Source organism: Agrilus planipennis, unplaced genomic scaffold (genome assembly GCF_000699045.2).
Source record: "Agrilus planipennis isolate EAB-ADULT unplaced genomic scaffold, Apla_2.0 scaffold165, whole genome shotgun sequence".
Taxonomy (NCBI): Eukaryota; Metazoa; Arthropoda; class Insecta; order Coleoptera; family Buprestidae; genus Agrilus; species Agrilus planipennis.
In genome coordinates this window covers 618,951-640,949 of record NW_020439087.1, presented here as the reverse complement: position 1 = coordinate 640,949, position 21,999 = coordinate 618,951, and the positions used below count along the sequence as shown (strand labels likewise).

Genomic DNA, 21,999 nt, shown 5'->3' with positions numbered 1-21,999 from the left:
AATTTAATGGATGAAACAACAATTTCCTACCTCGTTAGTTTCAAGGAAAAGAACTTTCCCTGTCAAATCAATTTTACATTATTGTAGCCCGTCACCTTCAATTTAAAGAATTCAGTTTTAAAAAAAAGCATATTGTTATGAGTGCATATTTTAAAATTTCGACATTATTTATTTTATTTAATTAAAAGTATATAATTATAATTAATGCTTGCGTTTATAAGGTGATATTCAGTTACGTTTAAACAGTTTATTTGTAACATTTTGTTAAAGCATTTTTGGTGGAGGAACAAGGTATTTAATGTAGCATCAATTTTTACTGTCTGTCATAGATCTTTTCAGTTAAGACTTTCTAATTTATAATACACTTGAATTTCTAATTCGTACTTCTATAACAAATTTTTTTTCCAACTACTTTGTTTTGTGTTTCCTTGACATATGTAGGCATACTTATATTATTGTTTTCGGTAGATTGAAAACTAACTCGAATTTCTTTCGTTTTAGATTAAAGTGCGGGTTTTACATTATAAATTACCTTTTTAATTCTATTAATTTTTATTGGAAAAATTAGCCGCAGCGATAATCAATAGATCAAGTTTTTAAGAGGAACTTTTACCACCATAACTTTTCACTGCGGCATCACTCAATATTATGTTACGGAAAACAACAGAAAAATCAGTTAGGTAAATCCAAAGTTTTCCTTAACCCAAATTTTCTATAGCTCCTTCGTAATTAGTTGTATTATAGCATTTTATTAACACATTAACCAACAATTAGATGATTTTTGACATACGAACTTCTGCATAAAAAATATAGCAAAATAGAGATTGTGGTAAAAGAATAATAATGTAACTCATACACCCTAATTAGCTTAGGGTGAGTCTCTTTTTAGTTTATGTTGCAGTTTTCTCCTAGCAATTACCTACAAAGTATATAAGTTTTGAAATTTTTTTTTGCGTCTCTAAATAGGCTGAATATGTACACATCGACACATATAAATGTGTACATACATATGTATTGTATTTATAGGAAAACACTTCCAAAAGAATGTAGAAACAGCAAATAAAAGAAAATCCAAATTCTTGGCACACCCAATAGCGTTTATCATCATGATCATCTAGTCCGTTTTTATTACTAATAAAATTCTTAGAAAGGTGATCAGATTTGTTTATTTGAATGTTCAAATTATTTATTAAGGATTAAGGAGCAGTTGCTCGGAGAGAAATATTGTCCTGGGAATCTCCCAACAATGAGGTACTGCTCATAAAAAATGAGTTGTTTTGGATTTTTTTTTATCTGTGTGTAATTTTGAAACATTCTTACTATGTTCCGAAATATTATAGAGCGTAGATTAAGGGGATTACAGATGCATACGGCATATTTTAAGAAGGCTATCCTATGCGTAAGCTAAGTGGATTATCGTGTTTTCATATTTGTATTTTTCACTGTTCAGATTGTTTATTACGTACTTATGTAAGTACTTACTGAAAATACGTAGTAGCATAATCAAAAGCAAGAAATTATTTTCAGCACACTTTTTATTTTATTTATCGAACACGTTGCTGAAATACAAGATATACTGTAACTAGAAGTGGGTGTTTCTGCACTCTAATGTTTGTGTGCAGAAGTTGCTAACGTCGTGGATATTTTTGAGTAAGAACATAAATAATAAAGGAATGCGTTTAGATGTCTGAAAAAAAGTATTTAATAATTATCGATCAATATGATGAGAAAAGTAACTTCTGGTTAAAACTAAAATATTTTACTACCAGGGGTAACCCGTTCTAATATCGTAAATACCTTTGTCGGTGGTGTGTTTCACTTGAAACCATTCTCGTTAATGTTACTTAATTATAATGTACTTTACTTTATTAAACGTAGGTATATATATATATATATTCAAACAACTATACACATTAAAATTTAATAGTTATCACTTGTCATTAGTGTGTAAGCAACCAATTATGCTTCGAATGCAGACATTTGGACCCACCCATTTTTTCCATTGTTTTCTACCACCTCCAACACGTCAAAGCTGGTGATTTTTAATCAATGATTCTGGTTCCATGATAACATAACACAATTCGATCTTTTAGTTAAACGTTTTTATACTCGGCTAGCTCTAGAAAATAAGATACTTTATGGGAGGTGTTTACAGCAATCGGTGTGATTAGTTTTTTTAGCATTTTAATTTGCAAATATCTTTAAAACTGTTTAATAATCTTGGATAAAATTCTATAAAGTTCTAGTTCTTAAACATTTAAATCGATCATCTTTACGGAATTTGACGGATCTTGTGCTCACTATATATATGTATGCATATTATTTACGATTTTCAGAAGTACTTGAAGAACCTTCAGCGCTTGAACCTTTTACATTTAAAAACTTCTTTATATCGTCAATAAAAACGGGGGAGCGATTCTTTCTCCCAAGTTATCTATTGTATTAGAAGTCATTCAGTTCACATGTTTTTTTTTTGTGGGTGTGACCAGCTAATCAGTTCAAAAAATTTGTTCCCGTGACTGCTGGTTGACGACAGCGAAATTAATTTGTTTCGGTCCATCAAAAATAAACACTGGCTGACTTTTATTCGACTAAAATGTCTGTTATTCTAGGACTGAAAATCCACCTGACCAGACCGCCTGTCCCCTAATAGAAACACGTCATCGCGTACTAAATTAGAATTATTATTATGTAGATGGGAAGTGACGCATTGTTTTCTCGTCTATATAGGTACTTGCTGTTGTATTTAAAGAAGAAAAATTACTCCGATTTAAAACATCTTTCGAGATTAGAAATTATTGCAGAAATTGACCGATTTTGATTCCATGCTCAATAGTGCATCGAAGTTGAACGAATTTTCTAACTTTTTGTTTAATTTTAAGTAAGTATATGTAACTCTGTTCTGACTAATTTAAGCTTGCACATACACTTTGATTCAATTTTCATATTCCGCAGAAAAAAACATGATTATTTTCGACTTTCAAATCTTTTTTATTTTCAAGTGCTTTCAAAAGAATTCCTTCAATTATTATTAAACATGTTAGAAAATTGACTTCTCAATCATTAAAAAAATCGGTCAAGAAATAGCCACTTGGCCAAAATCTATATTGATCAATTTTAAGATCCCTTAGCTGAACAACTAGCCATGGAATTGAAAACCGTCCTATGGAACTACTACTAAGGGCATTACGCCTATGTTTCATTCGAATGATATATAGCAAAAGATTTGAGAGTTCGGTTAGTTCAAGACGGTTAATAGCGATTTTTCTTTTTATAAAACTTCTTTTTTGTAGCATATATGTTCATTGTTCATTTGGTTGCATGACTTTAGTAATTCAGCTAAATATCACTTCAAAAAGGATTAATTCAGTTATGCATAGGACAATCTTAAAATAAAATGTTGTTTTCGACTACTTACGTTTCTAGTTTGCCGTATATTTTTTTTTTTAGAAGTGTATTCATACTTTTATCGCCTGTGAAAAATCTATTATGACAGTGCAAAACGAATAAGCGAAATAAAAATCTAGGAGATACATTGACTGTAGATTATGTATAGCCAAATTGTTTTCATCGCCTTTTAAAACATTCTATAAAAAAATTATTTAATCATTTTTGTACCATCCTGTCATGTTTCGGCGGTAAAACATCAAACGATTCTCTCTAAATCACTCTTTATAATACAAAAAAAATTATGTAACCAAGTAACCTCTTTATAACTGCAAAAATACATTGACTGACTCATGCGTTTTGTATTTTCTTAAAACGCTCGGGGCGTAATCCAGTTAGAGCACTGACTGTCTAAATATGATACAACAGCTACAATAAAATATATATAGAGTATTATAGTTAGGTATGCGAGTTCGTATTGCATACAAACAAAGAGACATACATATTGTCTATTTATAAGTAGACATTTAATTTTGCTCTGACCTTTCTAATTGTACGTACGTACCTACTATGTCTTGTGCTAGACAACTTGTCTCTTCATTTCGTTGCCCGAATCTGACGCTGTTTCGACTACGAATTGAACTCGATTCATTCATTCAAACAATTCCAACTTTTTTTTTTTGAAAAGATGAATCCAAATATTACATTACTTACAATTTGTATATGCGTAACGTAAATAACGTAACAATGGTTCTGTAATAAGTTGTCCAATATTTGTTTCACTGAGCACTTCCTGTAAGAAATAAACATTGTAAAAGTAGGTAATAAGAAAACGAAATCGTGTAAGTACAATAAGACAATCAAAATAACTAAGTATATCGAGAGATAAAGAGACAAAAATTATATTTAGTGGGGATTATCAAAATCTGGGGCTTTATTATCAAAAGCAACGAAGTTTCTTCTCATTTTTCACCATCGAAAGAATTTGAGCTGCTCGTTGAGCTGACGCAGTGGTGCTGCACCACGTACCACACTTTAGGAATGATCGGCGTACATAAATACCTAACTCAAGTGATTTTTGAATTATTATGGAAAAATATTATAATTCAATTCAGTTCATCAATATGGCGCAGGTGTATGAAAAGGTCATTTTCAATAATTGTAAAGGTCGCAAAGTACTCGTTCCCTGGTTGAAGTTGTCTAATTATAAGTCTATATATAATATTATAAATAACGTATGATGTTTCACCAGAATTTGTGACAAAGTTCACCACAACTGCATATTGCATTGGATAAATAATTGCAGCCCTTTTCAAATCAGCCAAATTGAGATGGAAGATGTAAGTCTCAGCATAGACGAGACTTTAAACAAGCAACCGCGTAAAACCATCAAGGAAGTAGATATCTAATAATTCTAAGAGCACGGCCAGTAATTGTTGAAAACCAAAGAGAAAACGATAGAGGTCAAGTACCCAATTGTTTTTTTTTAATAATGTCAAGAAGGTATTAAAATTTCTTAAAGGGAAGCACCGGTGTCATAGTCAAGATCTAGATGCAGTAAACTAGCAGATTCATACAACTTCATTCACTGAAGCAAAATTGCATAGCATCAGTCGTTAATGCAAATTATGCGAAACTGTGGCTTACTTTACGATGAAGGAGATGGAGAAACTTCCTCCTGCTTGTGCGCAACGAACACTCGTCTCAGTGGCAAGAGAATACGCACAAGTTGTGATCGTTGAAGCTTTTAATAAATGGATATCAACTTGGAATATAATAATAATTGTTATTGATGATTAAAGATCAAGAGTCGTTAGGAATAAAACTCAAACAATTCGATAAAAATCTATCCGGCAAGTAAGCGGCTTTTTGAGTAGTTATCGTAATTAAATCGTAAAACCACTCGCCTTTATTAATAAGGATAGATGAATGTAATACATATATGTTAGGTATAGTAAACTCATAAATTGTTTAGAATGCCGATTGTCAACCTTTCCAGTGGGCGTACACCCATTGTAAGGAAAATGCACACGACCCCACCTTCACCCCTCTTATAACCTTCGACATGCCCATGCTTACATATTTGTACATATACTTTGCACTTATGTGTCTACAATATGCGAATACATATGTATGATCGTAAGTTATAATGTACACCCGTAATTAAGGTTCGGGCAGTTTATACAAAGAGATCGTATAANAGAGTGCAAAACGAATAAGCGAAATAAAAATCTAGGAGATACATTGACTGTAGATTATGTATAGCCAAATTGTTTTCATCGCCTTTTAAAACATTCTATAAAAAAATTATTTAATCATTTTTGTACCATCCTGTCATGTTTCGGCGGTAAAACATCAAACGATTCTCTCTAAATCACTCTTTATAATACAAAAAAAATTATGTAACCAAGTAACCTCTTTATAACTGCAAAAATACATTGACTGACTCATGCGTTTTGTATTTTCTTAAAACGCTCGGGGCGTAATCCAGTTAGAGCACTGACTGTCTAAATATGATACAACAGCTACAATAAAATATATATAGAGTATTATAGTTAGGTATGCGAGTTCGTATTGCATACAAACAAAGAGACATACATATTGTCTATTTATAAGTAGACATTTAATTTTGCTCTGACCTTTCTAATTGTACGTACGTACCTACTATGTCTTGTGCTAGACAACTTGTCTCTTCATTTCGTTGCCCGAATCTGACGCTGTTTCGACTACGAATTGAACTCGATTCATTCATTCAAACAATTCCAACTTTTTTTTTTTGAAAAGATGAATCCAAATATTACATTACTTACAATTTGTATATGCGTAACGTAAATAACGTAACAATGGTTCTGTAATAAGTTGTCCAATATTTGTTTCACTGAGCACTTCCTGTAAGAAATAAACATTGTAAAAGTAGGTAATAAGAAAACGAAATCGTGTAAGTACAATAAGACAATCAAAATAACTAAGTATATCGAGAGATAAAGAGACAAAAATTATATTTAGTGGGGATTATCAAAATCTGGGGCTTTATTATCAAAAGCAACGAAGTTTCTTCTCATTTTTCACCATCGAAAGAATTTGAGCTGCTCGTTGAGCTGACGCAGTGGTGCTGCACCACGTACCACACTTTAGGAATGATCGGCGTACATAAATACCTAACTCAAGTGATTTTTGAATTATTATGGAAAAATATTATAATTCAATTCAGTTCATCAATATGGCGCAGGTGTATGAAAAGGTCATTTTCAATAATTGTAAAGGTCGCAAAGTACTCGTTCCCTGGTTGAAGTTGTCTAATTATAAGTCTATATATAATATTATAAATAACGTATGATGTTTCACCAGAATTTGTGACAAAGTTCACCACAACTGCATATTGCATTGGATAAATAATTGCAGCCCTTTTCAAATCAGCCAAATTGAGATGGAAGATGTAAGTCTCAGCATAGACGAGACTTTAAACAAGCAACCGCGTAAAACCATCAAGGAAGTAGATATCTAATAATTCTAAGAGCACGGCCAGTAATTGTTGAAAACCAAAGAGAAAACGATAGAGGTCAAGTACCCAATTGTTTTTTTTTAATAATGTCAAGAAGGTATTAAAATTTCTTAAAGGGAAGCACCGGTGTCATAGTCAAGATCTAGATGCAGTAAACTAGCAGATTCATACAACTTCATTCACTGAAGCAAAATTGCATAGCATCAGTCGTTAATGCAAATTATGCGAAACTGTGGCTTACTTTACGATGAAGGAGATGGAGAAACTTCCTCCTGCTTGTGCGCAACGAACACTCGTCTCAGTGGCAAGAGAATACGCACAAGTTGTGATCGTTGAAGCTTTTAATAAATGGATATCAACTTGGAATATAATAATAATTGTTATTGATGATTAAAGATCAAGAGTCGTTAGGAATAAAACTCAAACAATTCGATAAAAATCTATCCGGCAAGTAAGCGGCTTTTTGAGTAGTTATCGTAATTAAATCGTAAAACCACTCGCCTTTATTAATAAGGATAGATGAACGTAATACATATATGTTAGGTATAGTAAACTCATAAATTGTTTAGAATGCCGATTGTCAACCTTTCCAGTGGGCGTACACCCATTGTAAGGAAAATGCACACGACCCCACCTTCACCCCTCTTATAACCTTCGACATGCCCATGCTTACATATTTGTACATATACTTTGCACTTATGTGTCTACAATATGCGAATACATATGTATGATCGTAAGTTATAATGTACACCCGTAATTAAGGTTCGGGCAGTTTATACAAAGAGATCGTATAATCTCTCGGTTGCCATAGAAACACATTTTCTTTGCATCAGAAATACAAACCGATATCTTTGGTGCATGGGGCCGTCGCTATTTCAGAACCAGCATCTTTAGACAAGGAACTTCGCACAATATGGAAATATCTACAACCTCACAGATCGGAATTCATGACCACCGAAGAAAAGTCGAAGTCCACAGCCTGTCTACCATTCATCAAAGGAGTCACGGACAAAATCAGCTGAATTCTGCAGAAGGAAGGCGTCAAGACAATCTTCAACACTTGTGATAAACTTATTACAAACCATCCTGCGAGAGTGAAGGGTTTTATTCCGCTGGAAATTGAGAGCCTACCGGATATCATGCTCCTGTGGAAAGGTCTATATCGGAGAAGCAGGTAGATTGATCGTAACAAGGATGAAAAAACATTAGAGGTCTGTTAGACTGAAACATTACAGCAAATCAGCCTTGATAGAACAGTTTCGGGTCACAAGACATTCAAATCGACCAGACAAAAATGCTAGCCATAGAGAGCCCCATGGTCATCAGGAAAACACAAACACCCGATCAGTCTCAACAGGGAAGGTGGGTACCACCTCGAGACATAACTTGGAAATGAGTATTAAAACACGATAGTACAACCACATAAGAATTATTAATTATTGATTTCTTAATATACGAATCCCGTTTGTCTATTAAATTTGGGCATATTTCTTCCATGCAGCATGAAAATGAATGAACTGCAATTTTGTAGGTCTTATTATTAACCCTCTTCAAGTCTTCAATCAGAAAAATATAATAAATAATAAAAAATGGTTACGACCTTCTAGAACTCTTACGTAAATACATTTGAGTGCTACTGTAAAGAGCGCCGCTCATCGACATTATGATTTATTACTTTACCAAGATTCCCACTTAAAACAATTTTATGAGAAAAACGGACGTATCAGACATATCGACAATTATTTATCAATCGAAGTTAATGAATTATTATAGATTGATGTTTTTTATGTTTTATTAAATTTTTGAATTCTTGGTTGCAATATTGCTTCACTAAGAACTTCAACTATTAAACGTGTCAAAGAAATTAAAATTGGAACTGTTTTTCCTTTATCGAAGATCTGATAGTGAAGCATCTGCATGCACAGTTTAGTGTACTCTGCAATTTAAATAAAAAAACTATATAAACTGTAACTGAATGGTATACACAAGACGGCCATGACATAAATATGAGATGTACATTTTTGTAATTTGGCTACGAAGCGATAAAATTCTTTCTTCTTTTGTTCACCAGGCAGTTTAAAGTTCCAATACATAGAACTATTTGTATTAATTTACTCTTTAAGGTCACTAAGATAATTACATTGAACAGTAGGACGATTGTAATTTTTTTTCTCGTATCTTACATCCTTAGTTTTACACAAACGTTTCCTTTTTGTGTTTCAGAATGCGTATTTGGAAAAGAAGTAAAAGAACTTGGATCGCAGTGGGTGCCAGACCTTGGAGTTCCGATTGGGGTGTTGTACTGCATGAAATGCGAATGTGTCCCGGTAAGTCAATCATCAAGATTTGCTTCCAATTGCGCCACGCCGTCGATAAAGTTACTATCTCATTGACCTACGCGGGGCATTCAATACGCGAAAGACTTTATTCGCATAATACAAAATTAGAATAAACACCTCCTTACAAACTTTCATTCGCACATTGTGATATAGCATGGTTCAAATGCTTTTTGGCTAAAAATATCGGTAATAACTGAACGAAAAATTTGGCTTGAGATGTCTGAGGCATATCGGCGAGTATCAACGGGAGGAGGAGAGCAGGGGGTTGCAGATGATTCCCTCAATGAGGAATATGTGGAAACAAAAAACCCAATTTGAGGTTATTCTACAAAATGTAGCTATTTTGGTTATATTATTAGTATTAGATGCAGGGAAGGGCGTAGTATTTCGTATGTTGATATTTTCCAAATTTTATTCTCTTTTTAGTTCCCTACTTTAATCTAAAGACGTCCAGAACTTTCAGCTACCCCTTAGCCAGTTTTCCTAATAATTTCATCGCGAAAATACTAATACAGTTCTAGCGTTTATTTATTTTGTATAGTGTTTGATCAGTGGTGTAAATTTTAATTTAAAAGTGCAATTTTGAAGCCAGAAAAAGTTCCATTTGGAATTATTTTGTTGATATTAACGATGCAAGTTCTAAATGCAAAACTGTAATAAAACATTATCGAAAAGGGCGCATGGCCACTGCATTAAAGAATCACCTAAAATCTTTACACTTCCGCTTCTGCATCGCTTTCGCAAAAATTCACTATTTACTTTTGTTTTCTTTTCATAGTCTTTTCCTGATGTTTCTTTAAGAATAATTGTGAATTATATGATGTAAACGTTTTACGACTACTTCACGAAAATTTATGTCTAGGCTCTCCTTCATAGGAAGCTTTCCCCGCCTTCTTTCCTTCATCCACCTCGTTCCTTACCCGCTACCATGTCGCAGCCCCAAAAACTATAGTAACTAGTAAAATTTGGAGGTGTGAACGGGACTTAAAAATTAAAAGGTGCTTATGAATATTTGCTTCGGAAGTGTTTAGTCTTGCAAAATGTTAAAATAACTGGAAACTAAGTAATAAACTTTCCAGTTGTTTTTCGAACTGTTCTCGTATTAACTGTAACAAAAGATGTTTGTAAAACCTTCAGAAGGCCGATGATATTTTGATCACGTACTAGCAATAATCTCATACCAATTATGTACGTTTCTGAACCGCCTGCGAATATCTTTCAGTGATGGAGCAAATGCAACCAGTTCCCTTGCATTTGTAAACATAAATGGCAAAAGAGACTGTTCTCAAACTTGTGTAGCACATATACGGGGTGTGCCTTCGTCTGTTAAGGACGTGGCAAGGTTAATACTTATACGTGCATTTGACAACTGACGCCATGCACTCAGAATCAGTTGGAAAGATCCCTGTGATGAGTACCCAAAAAAGCCCATACACATTTGACATCAAACACTTCATTGAAATTCATATTTCGTTTTGATTAGTATTTTTGTTTCAGTTTCACAAAAAGCGAAGAATTGTGGCGAGGGTTCAATGCAGAAATATAAAGAAAGAGTGCCCCATTCCAAGTTGCGATGAACCAGTTTTAGCCCCTGGGCGCTGCTGCAAAGTATGCCCCGGCGATAATTACAGTAAGTCACCCGAAAAAACATTTCACATTTTAACACCATCCATGAGATATATCGCTAATTATGATGAAGCATCTTTTAAATGATTTAATTGTGAAAGAATCATTATTGTGCACTCGTCCTTATTATAAACCTATAAAAGGACCTATTACATTGTAGTGGCAAGTTAAAATCCATCAAAATCAGTGAAGTTTTTTTCGTTACTAGGTACAGTTTTTTTTTATTTAATATAAATCAAATTGCTAGGCATTAGAATAAAACATCAATTTATATGACAAAAAAGAAAAAACGCAGTAAAACTCCAAGCGAGAATCGTCTTTATTTGCTTTAATCGTTAAACAATTTCCATTAGTTAGATCGATTGTAGTCTCTAAGACCCTGTTATCCTCGAAGAATACAAGCCAACGATTCTTTTATTAGCAGCTTAAGCTAAACAACATTAATTAATCAAGAAAACATAAAAAAACGTTCTCCAACGTTTTCAGTGGTTTGTACACATCAGAGGTCAACTCAGTAGCTATAATTAGTTAGGCGCCAGTGAAATTCATTTGAATTAGATTTTATGGGTTTTCGGATTAAAAAAAGCAAACTATACACATATGCGTACGTTTATTAAGACTCAAAAACCGTAAAAATTTTTGTGATTGCTTTTACTTGTAAATGTAGTAATTAAAAACATCGCCTAAGTATGATAGACTGACATGGGCAAGGTATTTCAATATTAATCGTAGTTTTTATTATCTTTTTTGAAATACTGAAAACATATTATTTGATATCTTATTACATAGGTATCCAATTTTAGAGAAAACAAATATCCCAATAAGGAAAAATTTGAAGGATGTAATTCCACAGTGGCTGTTTCTCACTGTAGGGGCGGACAATTGAAGGTTCCTCAGCATGTTTGCCACTTGAGATTCGTTGAGGTTCTGAAGCTACGAGCGTCCAATATTAATAAGCCCTTTATAAATGCCTCTAAAAACGTCAAAATGACCGTTCGATCAAGAGGTCTTAAAAATACTTCGATGATTACAAATGATAAGAAACCAGCAAGAGGCATATAGTGTCCTTGTGCATAGGATTTCACCTTGGACTCACTAATCCTTTTTGTACATAAATCAAGCGCGCAAAGCATAACTGAGTGGTATGACCTAGAGGTCGAAACCGTTGCTTAGCATTCGGTAGGACACCGGTTCAATTCTGGGTTCGTTTGCCTGGTCTAGGTTTTTAAGTGGTTTCCTTGGATCACTTAGACAAATGCTGGGGTAATAATATTCCACAGATAATATTTCACTCCCTTTTGTCTTCATTTCGTCCTTCTTCCTACCCTACGGCGCAATTAGGAAGTATTTCTCACCCACTAACAGGAGTAGCTGGTGGGAATGAAACAGTCAAAAGTTTTTTTTTTTTGAAGTGAAACTTCTTTATCAACGGTAGGAAAGAAATTTATTAGGGTATAAAACCGAAAAGTGTAACGTCACGCGTTACAGCGTTACGCGCGACATGTGACCCATGGTTGATACGTCTAAAAGAAGTCATTTCAAGCGGGTTCAGAAGCTAACCTGTCAGTGGCAACCGATAATCCGAAAATTGCCATTTCGACAAATTATCAGCAGTATATGTATTGCATATGCGTTTGTGTTTGCTTTGTTTTGTAATTCCTCTCTGCAGTTTTGTATGGTGCAGGCGTCTAAGTTTTTAACTAAACTAAACCAATATTCGCCATCCGTCCGCTCGAAATAAAGTCGTATTTTCTGGAGTTTAGTAATTATTTAATGCAATAGTTAAAGCCAATTCGGTATTAAAATTGCCCTAATCCAGGAGTATCGGTCTTCAGTGTCAGTGTTCTATTATAAGTCTATCTATTCTTGAACAACCTGAATCCAATTGTTAATCAAACTAAACTAAACCAAACCAAACCAAACCAAAAGTTTTTTAGCATAGCCGATCAATAACAGAAAAAAGCAAAAAGGATGTAAAAAAAGAGATTGGAAAGAGGTAGTTGTATAATGACAAATAAAAAAAAATGGATGGAAAATTAGAAGATGGAAACGTACTCGGTCGTCATTTATGTTTAAAAAAGTGACGTGATAAACCATATTCTCTCTCTACATAATCTTTAACGTCGAAGCATCTCTATGTCGAATTTAACCGTTAAAACTGCAGCTAGAAAATATCCTCTCTATGGCGGCTTTAGTGCAAGTCAGTATGCACCTTTACATCTCCTTTATTTGCCATGAATTTCATGAGGATACCTTGTTTTAAAACGTGTTTATGTACTTAGAACGACCATGTAGTCGCGAACGCTATTTGTAAAATATCCATGTGTAAATTATGTTCACTTAGGTATTAAGCCGTTTTGTTCTCATCTTTATGAAGAGGCATTAGCATGTGAGCATCCGTCATTATAAATTACTAACAGAGTCACGTAATGTTCGAGGTGTGTCAGAATATGAAGGAATGACTATTTAACGTCAATTGTAAATTGTCTTTCTTGAAATCAAACTGCTATAATACTCACCTTGCGTATGTATGTTCGACACACTTGTATCAGCTGAATTTAATACATTTGTTTGTATAAAAGTTAAAACGAATACATTGCAATTGTTTAAAGTAATAACAATTTTAGGTCTTGCCTTTTATACTTACTTTAACTGGAACAAGGATAAGAGTTTTTAATAATGTAAAAAATATAAGGTACAATAGCAGTATGTGTATGTATATTGAAGGATGTGGCTTCTTGGAATAGTAAAAAAAAATATTTAGCAGGGACATGATGGTGAATTGGAGCAAAATTAAATCGAAAAGCAGAAGAAAGAAAGAGTGGTTTCAATGTAAACTGTTTTAAATTATTATCAAACACAATCTTGTATTAAAATCCTAATATCAATAAATAGGAAGATATAAGTGCAAGAGTGATCATTTAAATTGTTTGCATTTGAAACACACCTCCACTCTTTCCTATCCTGAGCTAATCTTCGCATCTCCCCAAAACTAGAACAACCCACATCCTTAACTATTTGCGAACAGTAATCTAATCTAGGCCTACCTCTACTCCTCCTAACTCCCGTTTCTGCCTCTAATATGTCTTTGAATAGACCTTCATGCCTGAGAAGGTGTCCTACCAACCTATCTCGCCTATTTCTTACTTCCACAGTCCTCTGTTCTCCTATTCTTTCTAATACCTCTTCATTTCTAACCTTTTCTATCCACGGTATCCTCATCATTCGCCTGTATCACCACATTTCAAACGCTTCTAACGTTTAACAACTTTTTCCTAATATCTAAATTTCGACGGTATAATTAAAAATAAAAAATGGACTTCTGTCGTAAATCCTTAAAACATTTCTGTTGCTATATTTTGAATTAATCAAGAATTATCATTTTATTAGTAAATTAAGATCCTTGAATGCATCTGAAGCGTCAAAATAGGATTACGCAGTATAATCTAGATGGCCTCGTTGTTTAATTTAAAGACATAGCATAGGTATCGCCTAAAAATGTTAATTTAAAATAAAACTCAATAAGTATGCAAACATTTTACAAAAATAATATTGCCAGTGTCGGATGAGAATAACAATTTGTTGCTTAGTAAAAAATTTTTATTGTTCTTTTAAATAAGTATGTGTAATAATGATGAAACAATTTAGAAATTACTTTATTTTGAGCATCTGCATGCACAGTTTAGTGTACCGGTATTTTATGTCCACATAGATGCTGATGTATGTAAACCTAGTTTAAAGTAAGTTCTACAAATCTAAAAAGAATTTTTATAGTAAAATAGAAAANGTAAAAAATTTTTATTGTTCTTTTAAATAAGTATGTGTAATAATGATGAAACAATTTAGAAATTACTTTATTTTGTTATGCCATCCAGGATTATCTTTAAACAATCGGATTTGGCAAGTAAAGGTAATGGATAAAATTATAATAGTCAAACAGGTGTGATTCGTCTGACAATAAACACGAACCAAATTTTGTAAATTGTCTAGGTTGTTTTCCCAGACAGAAATGAAAGTTGACTAATAACAATTTGTCGCATTAATATTGTAAAAAACCGTCAACATCTTTCAATAATTAGAGTCATTTAATTGAGGCCACGGAGCTGTTAAAAATCTAAACTGCCAATCATATAATAAATGAACATCAGTGCTTCAAAGCCAAAAAAATTAATACGATTGCCAGAAAAATTAAGCAATATGTTACCTATACCTATGATCATTCAATTAATAACATTTTGTAAACTATATCTAACTATATAAATATTGACTTGGAGAAATAAACATATGTATTTCGAAAATTAACACGTTTAAAATAACTTTTGGCATTTTCTGTTGGTTACGAATCGTATATTTTTGTAGTTTTAATTGTTTTTGAATGGTACGCCAACTGGTCCCTAAGTACGTACATGAAGTTGCATGCTAAAAATGGACAAATAAATGGAAAGTCTCTATTTATACCATTCTTATTTACACACCCCAAGAGCAGATAGGTATACACTACATTGCAATTCTTAAGACCCAATGCTCAAATGTACAAACCATTACGTTCGTTTTTCTTGAAAAACGTTTCTGGTCTTGATAGTTAAGTGGTTAGTGATTTTGCCGGGCAGGAATTGTGCAATTGTGAAAAAAGGTAGAAGCGTACGAAATTTGGTGTTACAGGCGAATGATGAGGATACCGTGGATAGAGAAGGTTAGAAGTGAAGAGGTATTTAAAAAGAATAGGGGAACAAAGGATTATGGAAGGCAATAATAAATAGGCGAGATAGGTTGGTAGGACACCTTTTCAAGCATGAAGGCCTAGTCAGAGACATATGAGAGGCAGAAACGGGAGAGGTGGAGGTAGACCTAGATTAGATAACTGTTCGCAAATAGTTAAGGATATAAGATGTTCTAACTTCAGAGAAATGCGAAGATTAGCTCAGGATAGGAATGAGTGGAGGTGCGTGTCCAACCAGTCTTAGGACTGACGACCTTGTGATGATGATGATATTTCTGTTAATTTCTTTAAATGTTTGGGATAAAAATTAAATAACAAATTGCAAGTATTACAGCTTTTTATTACTTTCATTCAAAAGATAAATTGCGTTCAACAGACAGTTTGTTAAATTGCTTATCTTCATTCACGTATAAAGCGTTCATCAACAATTACACTTTAATTCGTGATAAGTGTGAGTAATTCAAACTGTTACGGAAACAAGTCAGAATCGACCGTTTCGTAAACTGAATTGTTCTGGCGCCAGAGTGAAAATAACTCGAATTACGCGATGTTAATGCATTTGTTTATATTTAAGTGTCGATTAACGAAAATTGCGACCGACACGTCTCAAACGAGCGTTCGAGACCGTACGTAGGTGGTAAGTTCATGACACCTCTATTGCGGCTTTCGAGGCGCCACTATTACATTACATGTATTACGTACAGTACAACATGCCCGTTCATACTTAAACTGGAAACTATTTAAAATTTTATCACGACTCGTGGCCGATCGTTAAAAAATTCTTTTACGACCTGGTGCAGAGGACGTCGAAAAATTATACGGTGGCATTCAAATAAACTATGTAGTACCTATTCAACTCGCAGAACGTTAAGTAAAATTAAATAATTAACTTAATGAGAAATAAAATGGTGAGAATTGATTAATTATTATTTAATGAAGTACGTAATAAGCTAATGATGATTGTAATATGAAGGAAGACTAAACGTGTAAAGAAGTATTAAAAAGGATAGTAAAATATAAGAAGAGGCTAAATGAAGAGGATATCAGGGAGGAAATATGGAGGATGAAGGTATTGAAAATAGGCACGAAAAGTAGATTTGATAAAAAGAGGGACAAGAAGATACGTTAGCTCCCTAAATTTTAAGAACAGAGAATTGGTTTCTATATCCCAAAAGATGTAAGTGAGGTTCTCTGGCATTAGCCCGTCTTAACTTGCTCAAAGTTACCAGTGAAAACTGAGAAGTCCAGGATAATAATAATAATAATAATAAGTGGAAGATGCAATAGGTTTTGTACAAAGTCGTCATTACATTTCTTTCTAAGCCGTGGTTAGATTGTATCAACCGGGAAACTGCACATTAGTAGAATAGATGTTTCGAGTCCTTGCCTGTTTCTCATCTTTCAAAGCTTCAGTTTACACTGTCATCATAATACGAGCGTAAGTTTTAAGACTGGTTAGACACACACCTCCACACATTCCTTTCCTGAGTCGATTTTTACATTTCCCTATAACCAGGCCACCCACTTCCCTAACCATTTGTGAACAGCAGGTAATCTACTCTTCGTCTACCTCTGCTCCTCTTTACACCTGTTCCTGCTTCCACAATTTTTCTACTCTATCCTAATCCTATCTCTCACTTTTTGACGTGACAACGTCTTATAATTCGATGGAGCCGGCTGCACGCACGAAAAAACATGACTCATGCGGCGTTACCTCGCTCTGAGGCGTTCCATTTAAGGCTTGAAGTGCAAGCGAGAGCGCGGAACGAGCGACAAAGAGGCACAATCGGTCTCCGCGTTCGGCAGCGTTCGACATCTGTCTCTCTCCTACTTGAGTGAGCGATGCGTCCGCGTGGACAGCTGCTATACAATAATACATTTCCATTTACCTCCTTCTCTATACTCATACAAAATATCTATCAAACAAATAAAATTAAAATTTTCTTTTGAAAAATGAAACCATTCCATCAGTATTTTCTTATGACGTTGTCACGTTCAATTATCGTCAGTAAACCGACTTTACAGACAACCGATTTTTTTTGACTTAAAGTTTATTCTGTTGTTGTATTAAGAGCTTCAACTTATGAGATTGAATTTCATTGACGTTAAAAAATAATTAATTTCCGTGGTATGCAAATCCGTATTAGCTACATCGTTGTGAGCCATGGATACTACCATATTTCCTGATGGTTTTGTAACACAGAATACAGTAATTGGTTTTACTTGAGCAAAGTTCGGGTGTGAGAAGAAAAAAGATCATTTAAAGAAATTTAAAGTAATGGATAGTGAAACAGTTGTACGTTTTTAATGTTATACTAAAAAATATTTCGTTAAAATATCGATCATGTTTAATTTAGCAGTAAGGTTATTGTTATTTTTCAGATAAATTTTGAAATTTAGTGTAGAACGTAAAAAATTCACCTCCAGCAAATAAATTTAATAATAATAAATGTAACAAAATAAAGCATTTAATTACCTTAATTGTAGCAATTTTTTAATTAGAAAACAAATTTATTTTTAGCTTAATCCCATTAGAGATAAAATCTTATCTTTGCCTTGAATGAGGAAGCTGACTCGCGTCATATTCTCAACTTTAAAATTATGGTAGCATATAATCAAGAATTTTTAACGTGTCACCATAAAACTTCTGTTTTAAAAACAATGTGATAAAATTTGTCACATATAATTAGTTACACATGTTTATGCGGTCATTAACTGTGTAAATCGCTATGACCATACATGGCACCTTTACACTTGGGGCGGTGAATTGTATAATGTTACTGCTAATAAATTTTTCACTCTCAAGATGGTCCTTCCTACAGTTGTAGACAATAAATTAGAAACATGCCTGTTGAATGGCCGATTACAATTTTAAATGCGTATTTTTTGTTTTTGGAAGAAGAAAAGTGACATTTACTAATTTGCTTCGGATACATTAATTTGCTTAAAAGAAAAAGGAAAACTAAAAATTATTAAACTAATTTACTAAACGGTGGTTTTGTGTTATGTTTATAGGTGCACAGCAAGGTCCCAAAAGACCCACAATAAAAGCTACTTAAATTCCATTTCTTTCATTGTACAGACATGAACTTTACTTATTTATTATTTGAGTAAATATAATGTTGCTATAGGATAGATGTGAAGATACTGTTGATTGGTATATTTCATTCTGGTGCTATTCGTTCGTAATACCAAAATATGTGTTTATATAATAATTTTAAAATGTATTCTGTAACCGTCAGAAAAGTTTAACTTTTGTGCTATATACAGTATCGAATCTTTAGACATGCGGAGCCCAATGCAAAAAGTTATTAAGGTGACATCCTGCCACGCTTTTATATCATCAAATTACAATAGACTTGAACCACTGTAAAAAGCAAAATTTTGCCCATCCAAATTAGAAATTGGTTAAAAAGGAGCTGAAAGAATTAATCATCTTTTTCTATTTATTCTAAACAATTTGGATTATCCTCACTTCGCTCGGGAAAAGTTAGTTAGGTGTTTTAGAACATTCTACAACATTCAAATGTGTTCTGGAGCGTTTCTCAATAATCTGATACATGCCAGAGTATTCTCGAACATTCCACAACATTCCATAATGTTCTGGAATGTTGTGGAATGCTCTCGAATACACTCACATGTTCTGAACTATTCTAGCAATTTCTAGAGGGCGAAACTTTCAGCCTGTATATCTTCAATAGCACGCCCTTCAGTTAAAAACGGGAACCTTCTTCATGGACGAGAGATAGAGGGTTACTAAACCATAACTCCCTTGATCGTACCGGGATTCATTTCTGAGTTTTAGCGGCACGCAAATTGTATCTTTTATAATATATATTAATAATAGTATATTGAATATTAATTAAAGAGGTAAATATATGTATGTGTGTAAGTACGTCTCTTAAACTTTCGAAGGACCTTATACTATTTTCTATTCTATCTTATCCTATCCTACACGGTTTTATACACAGAGTTTGCAAAAAAGCTAAATTACATTATTCTATAGTAAATTTATATTACTTAATACACCACCGTGAATTATCGATGTCAAAAATCAAATACCCACTACTCATATGTGTCGTGAATGGGTGTAATCCACTAAGAATTTCATACATAAACACATAGGAATATATATAAAAATACTGCTCGTTTTTTACCGGTTTTTACCATCAGCGCGGCGGTCACAATTGGATTGTACTCTGGCGCCACTATATTATATGTATTTATGTCAACGTCATGATCATGAATATCATGTCATCGCGCGATAACAATGATTACAATCCCACGTGATGACCCTGAGTACGACTGCTTCAATATGTACGTATTACACATATGCATGTATATTTACGTGATACTTTCGTACATATATGAATAATAGGTATGTTGCGTGATACAAAAACGTTAAAAATAAAACAAAATAGAAAAAATAGAAGAAGGAAAAACATTTACGGACTGCAGGTGATAATCTTTATATTGCGTACATACTGCGTTGATGGTATCCAAATGAAAATATAAATATTGCCTTTTAAAATTGTTAAAATATGAATGGAAATGTAGGTTTTATACTCCGGTATAAATAAGTACGTTAATACATAAAATTCAAAAAGATAATTTGAACTTTGCCCCATTAAGCGAACATTTGACACATAAAATTAGCACATTTTAAATGTTCTAATAATAATATTAACAAGTGTCTCCATTAAAATTGATAGTTTACACCTTAAAGACATTACAAGCCTTGGAATAGACACTTGGAACTTTAAACCAGTTAGTCCTTTTAGTTAAAAAACTAACTGATTTATAAAAAAGAATGCATCGTGCTACAGATGGCGTTTACTGCGCCATTTGTAGTATTTTCTAAAACGCACTGTTAAGACAGCAGGTAAAAGTTGGTCTGTGTTCTGTCGGAGCTGCCTGCGACGCGCTGATGAGATCCAAAACGATCGACCTTGTATTCATACAAATTTTTGGTTAAAAGTAAAAATGACCATATCTGCCAAAGAAAATACATGTTCAAAATTTAGATAACTATGAATTGCTCAATTTGCGAAATGTGTAGGTATATCAGCGTTAATATTAGATTCCAAAATGGAACTTATTTCGGCAATTGCTGATTTGGCTTTGATCATATCACGAAGTAAATCCTTCTTTCCGGAACAAGGCGAAATAGGCATCACATCACACAATACGCTATGATAATAGCGCCTTCATTTCAGCAATATTTTAAAATCCCCCAATAGACGTCGAATGAACGAAAAGGGATTCTTATAAAAAACAAATTCAGGTAAACGAAACAATTACTACAAACTAAATTAATGTCATGGTTATAATAAGATTTTCTGCTTTAGAGAAGAAAATTGCTTTGTGTAAAATCCACTATTCTGTTTTCAATTTGAACTTTCTAAAAGGATCTTAATTCAAGGGCATAAGTTGGTTGACGTTTTACTACCTATTATTAGCAATTAGCAATTGCATACATCATAATTATTAAACAATTACATAACAATTGAATACAAATGATGGCTTTTAGTTAATTGTTGATCGTACTGTGTCCCAATGAAGCGTCTATTTTCATAGATTCGATTTTTTCTTAAAATGTGCTTGATTAATTACATTATGGCATAATCCTTTAAATTATTAAGAATTAGGAAGCAAAATATGAGACAATTAATCAGCGACGTGGTCCAAACCCGTCACCTTTGATCATTTGATTTTGATATTAACATTTTAAGACGGTCTAATGTTTTCGATTACCGCTAACAGTTGACAGTTGCCGCTGACAGTTATCGTTGACAGTTGCGCGGTGTGCGCAGATTTGTCGCATGACGCAACTTCCGTTGCATGCTAAAATTTTGCCCTCAATGTATCAAAAGAAGTACCTATTATAACACCAAAAATTAACACGAATTAATCACTCTCTTTGATTATTTATTTTAAGAATTCAAACATTCTAAATAAAAAATCCCGTACGAAAATAATTTACGTTTACGATTAATTAAAAATTACTCCTTACTAACTAATTTTTAATTTTGTATCTTCTCATGTCTAGAATAATTGTGTGAGAGAGCCCGTGACCTAACGACCTCCACCTCTCTTTTTTACAAGCGCTTATGAGTTCCCTATTCCACTATTTATACAATGCGTTATTTTGAACTTGTACAAATTATTATTTATCATTGGCTCGGTATGTTAGCGTTGTACGTGCCTTGGTATTCTCGGTGTAATGTAAATGTAGTTTTTTATTCGTTCAGTGCATTAAAAAAAAATTCCCTAGCAACATCCGTTGGCAAACAACTCAAATATCACGTTCAAGAAAACTTAATGCCGATGTTTACATTTTCAATTAGTCAAATTTACATTGCGCTAATGATAAGCGTATACGAAAGGTAAACAAAAGAAGAAAAGGTTTTCGGTCATCTAAAAAC

At 33.3% G+C, this 21,999-nt stretch overlaps 1 protein-coding gene across 1 annotated transcript in view; it reads left to right on the top strand.

Annotated features, from left to right (window-relative positions):
• Positions 1 to 21,999, top strand: part of LOC108738086 (dorsal-ventral patterning protein Sog) — an 84,674-nt gene that overhangs the window by 49,715 nt on the left and 12,960 nt on the right. The window contains exons 2-3 of the mRNA XM_018471329.2: positions 9,113 to 9,216; positions 10,726 to 10,858. Of these exons, the coding sequence (XP_018326831.1) occupies positions 9,113 to 9,216; positions 10,726 to 10,858 (237 nt within the window). The remainder of the gene's footprint in view (positions 1 to 9,112; positions 9,217 to 10,725; positions 10,859 to 21,999) is intronic.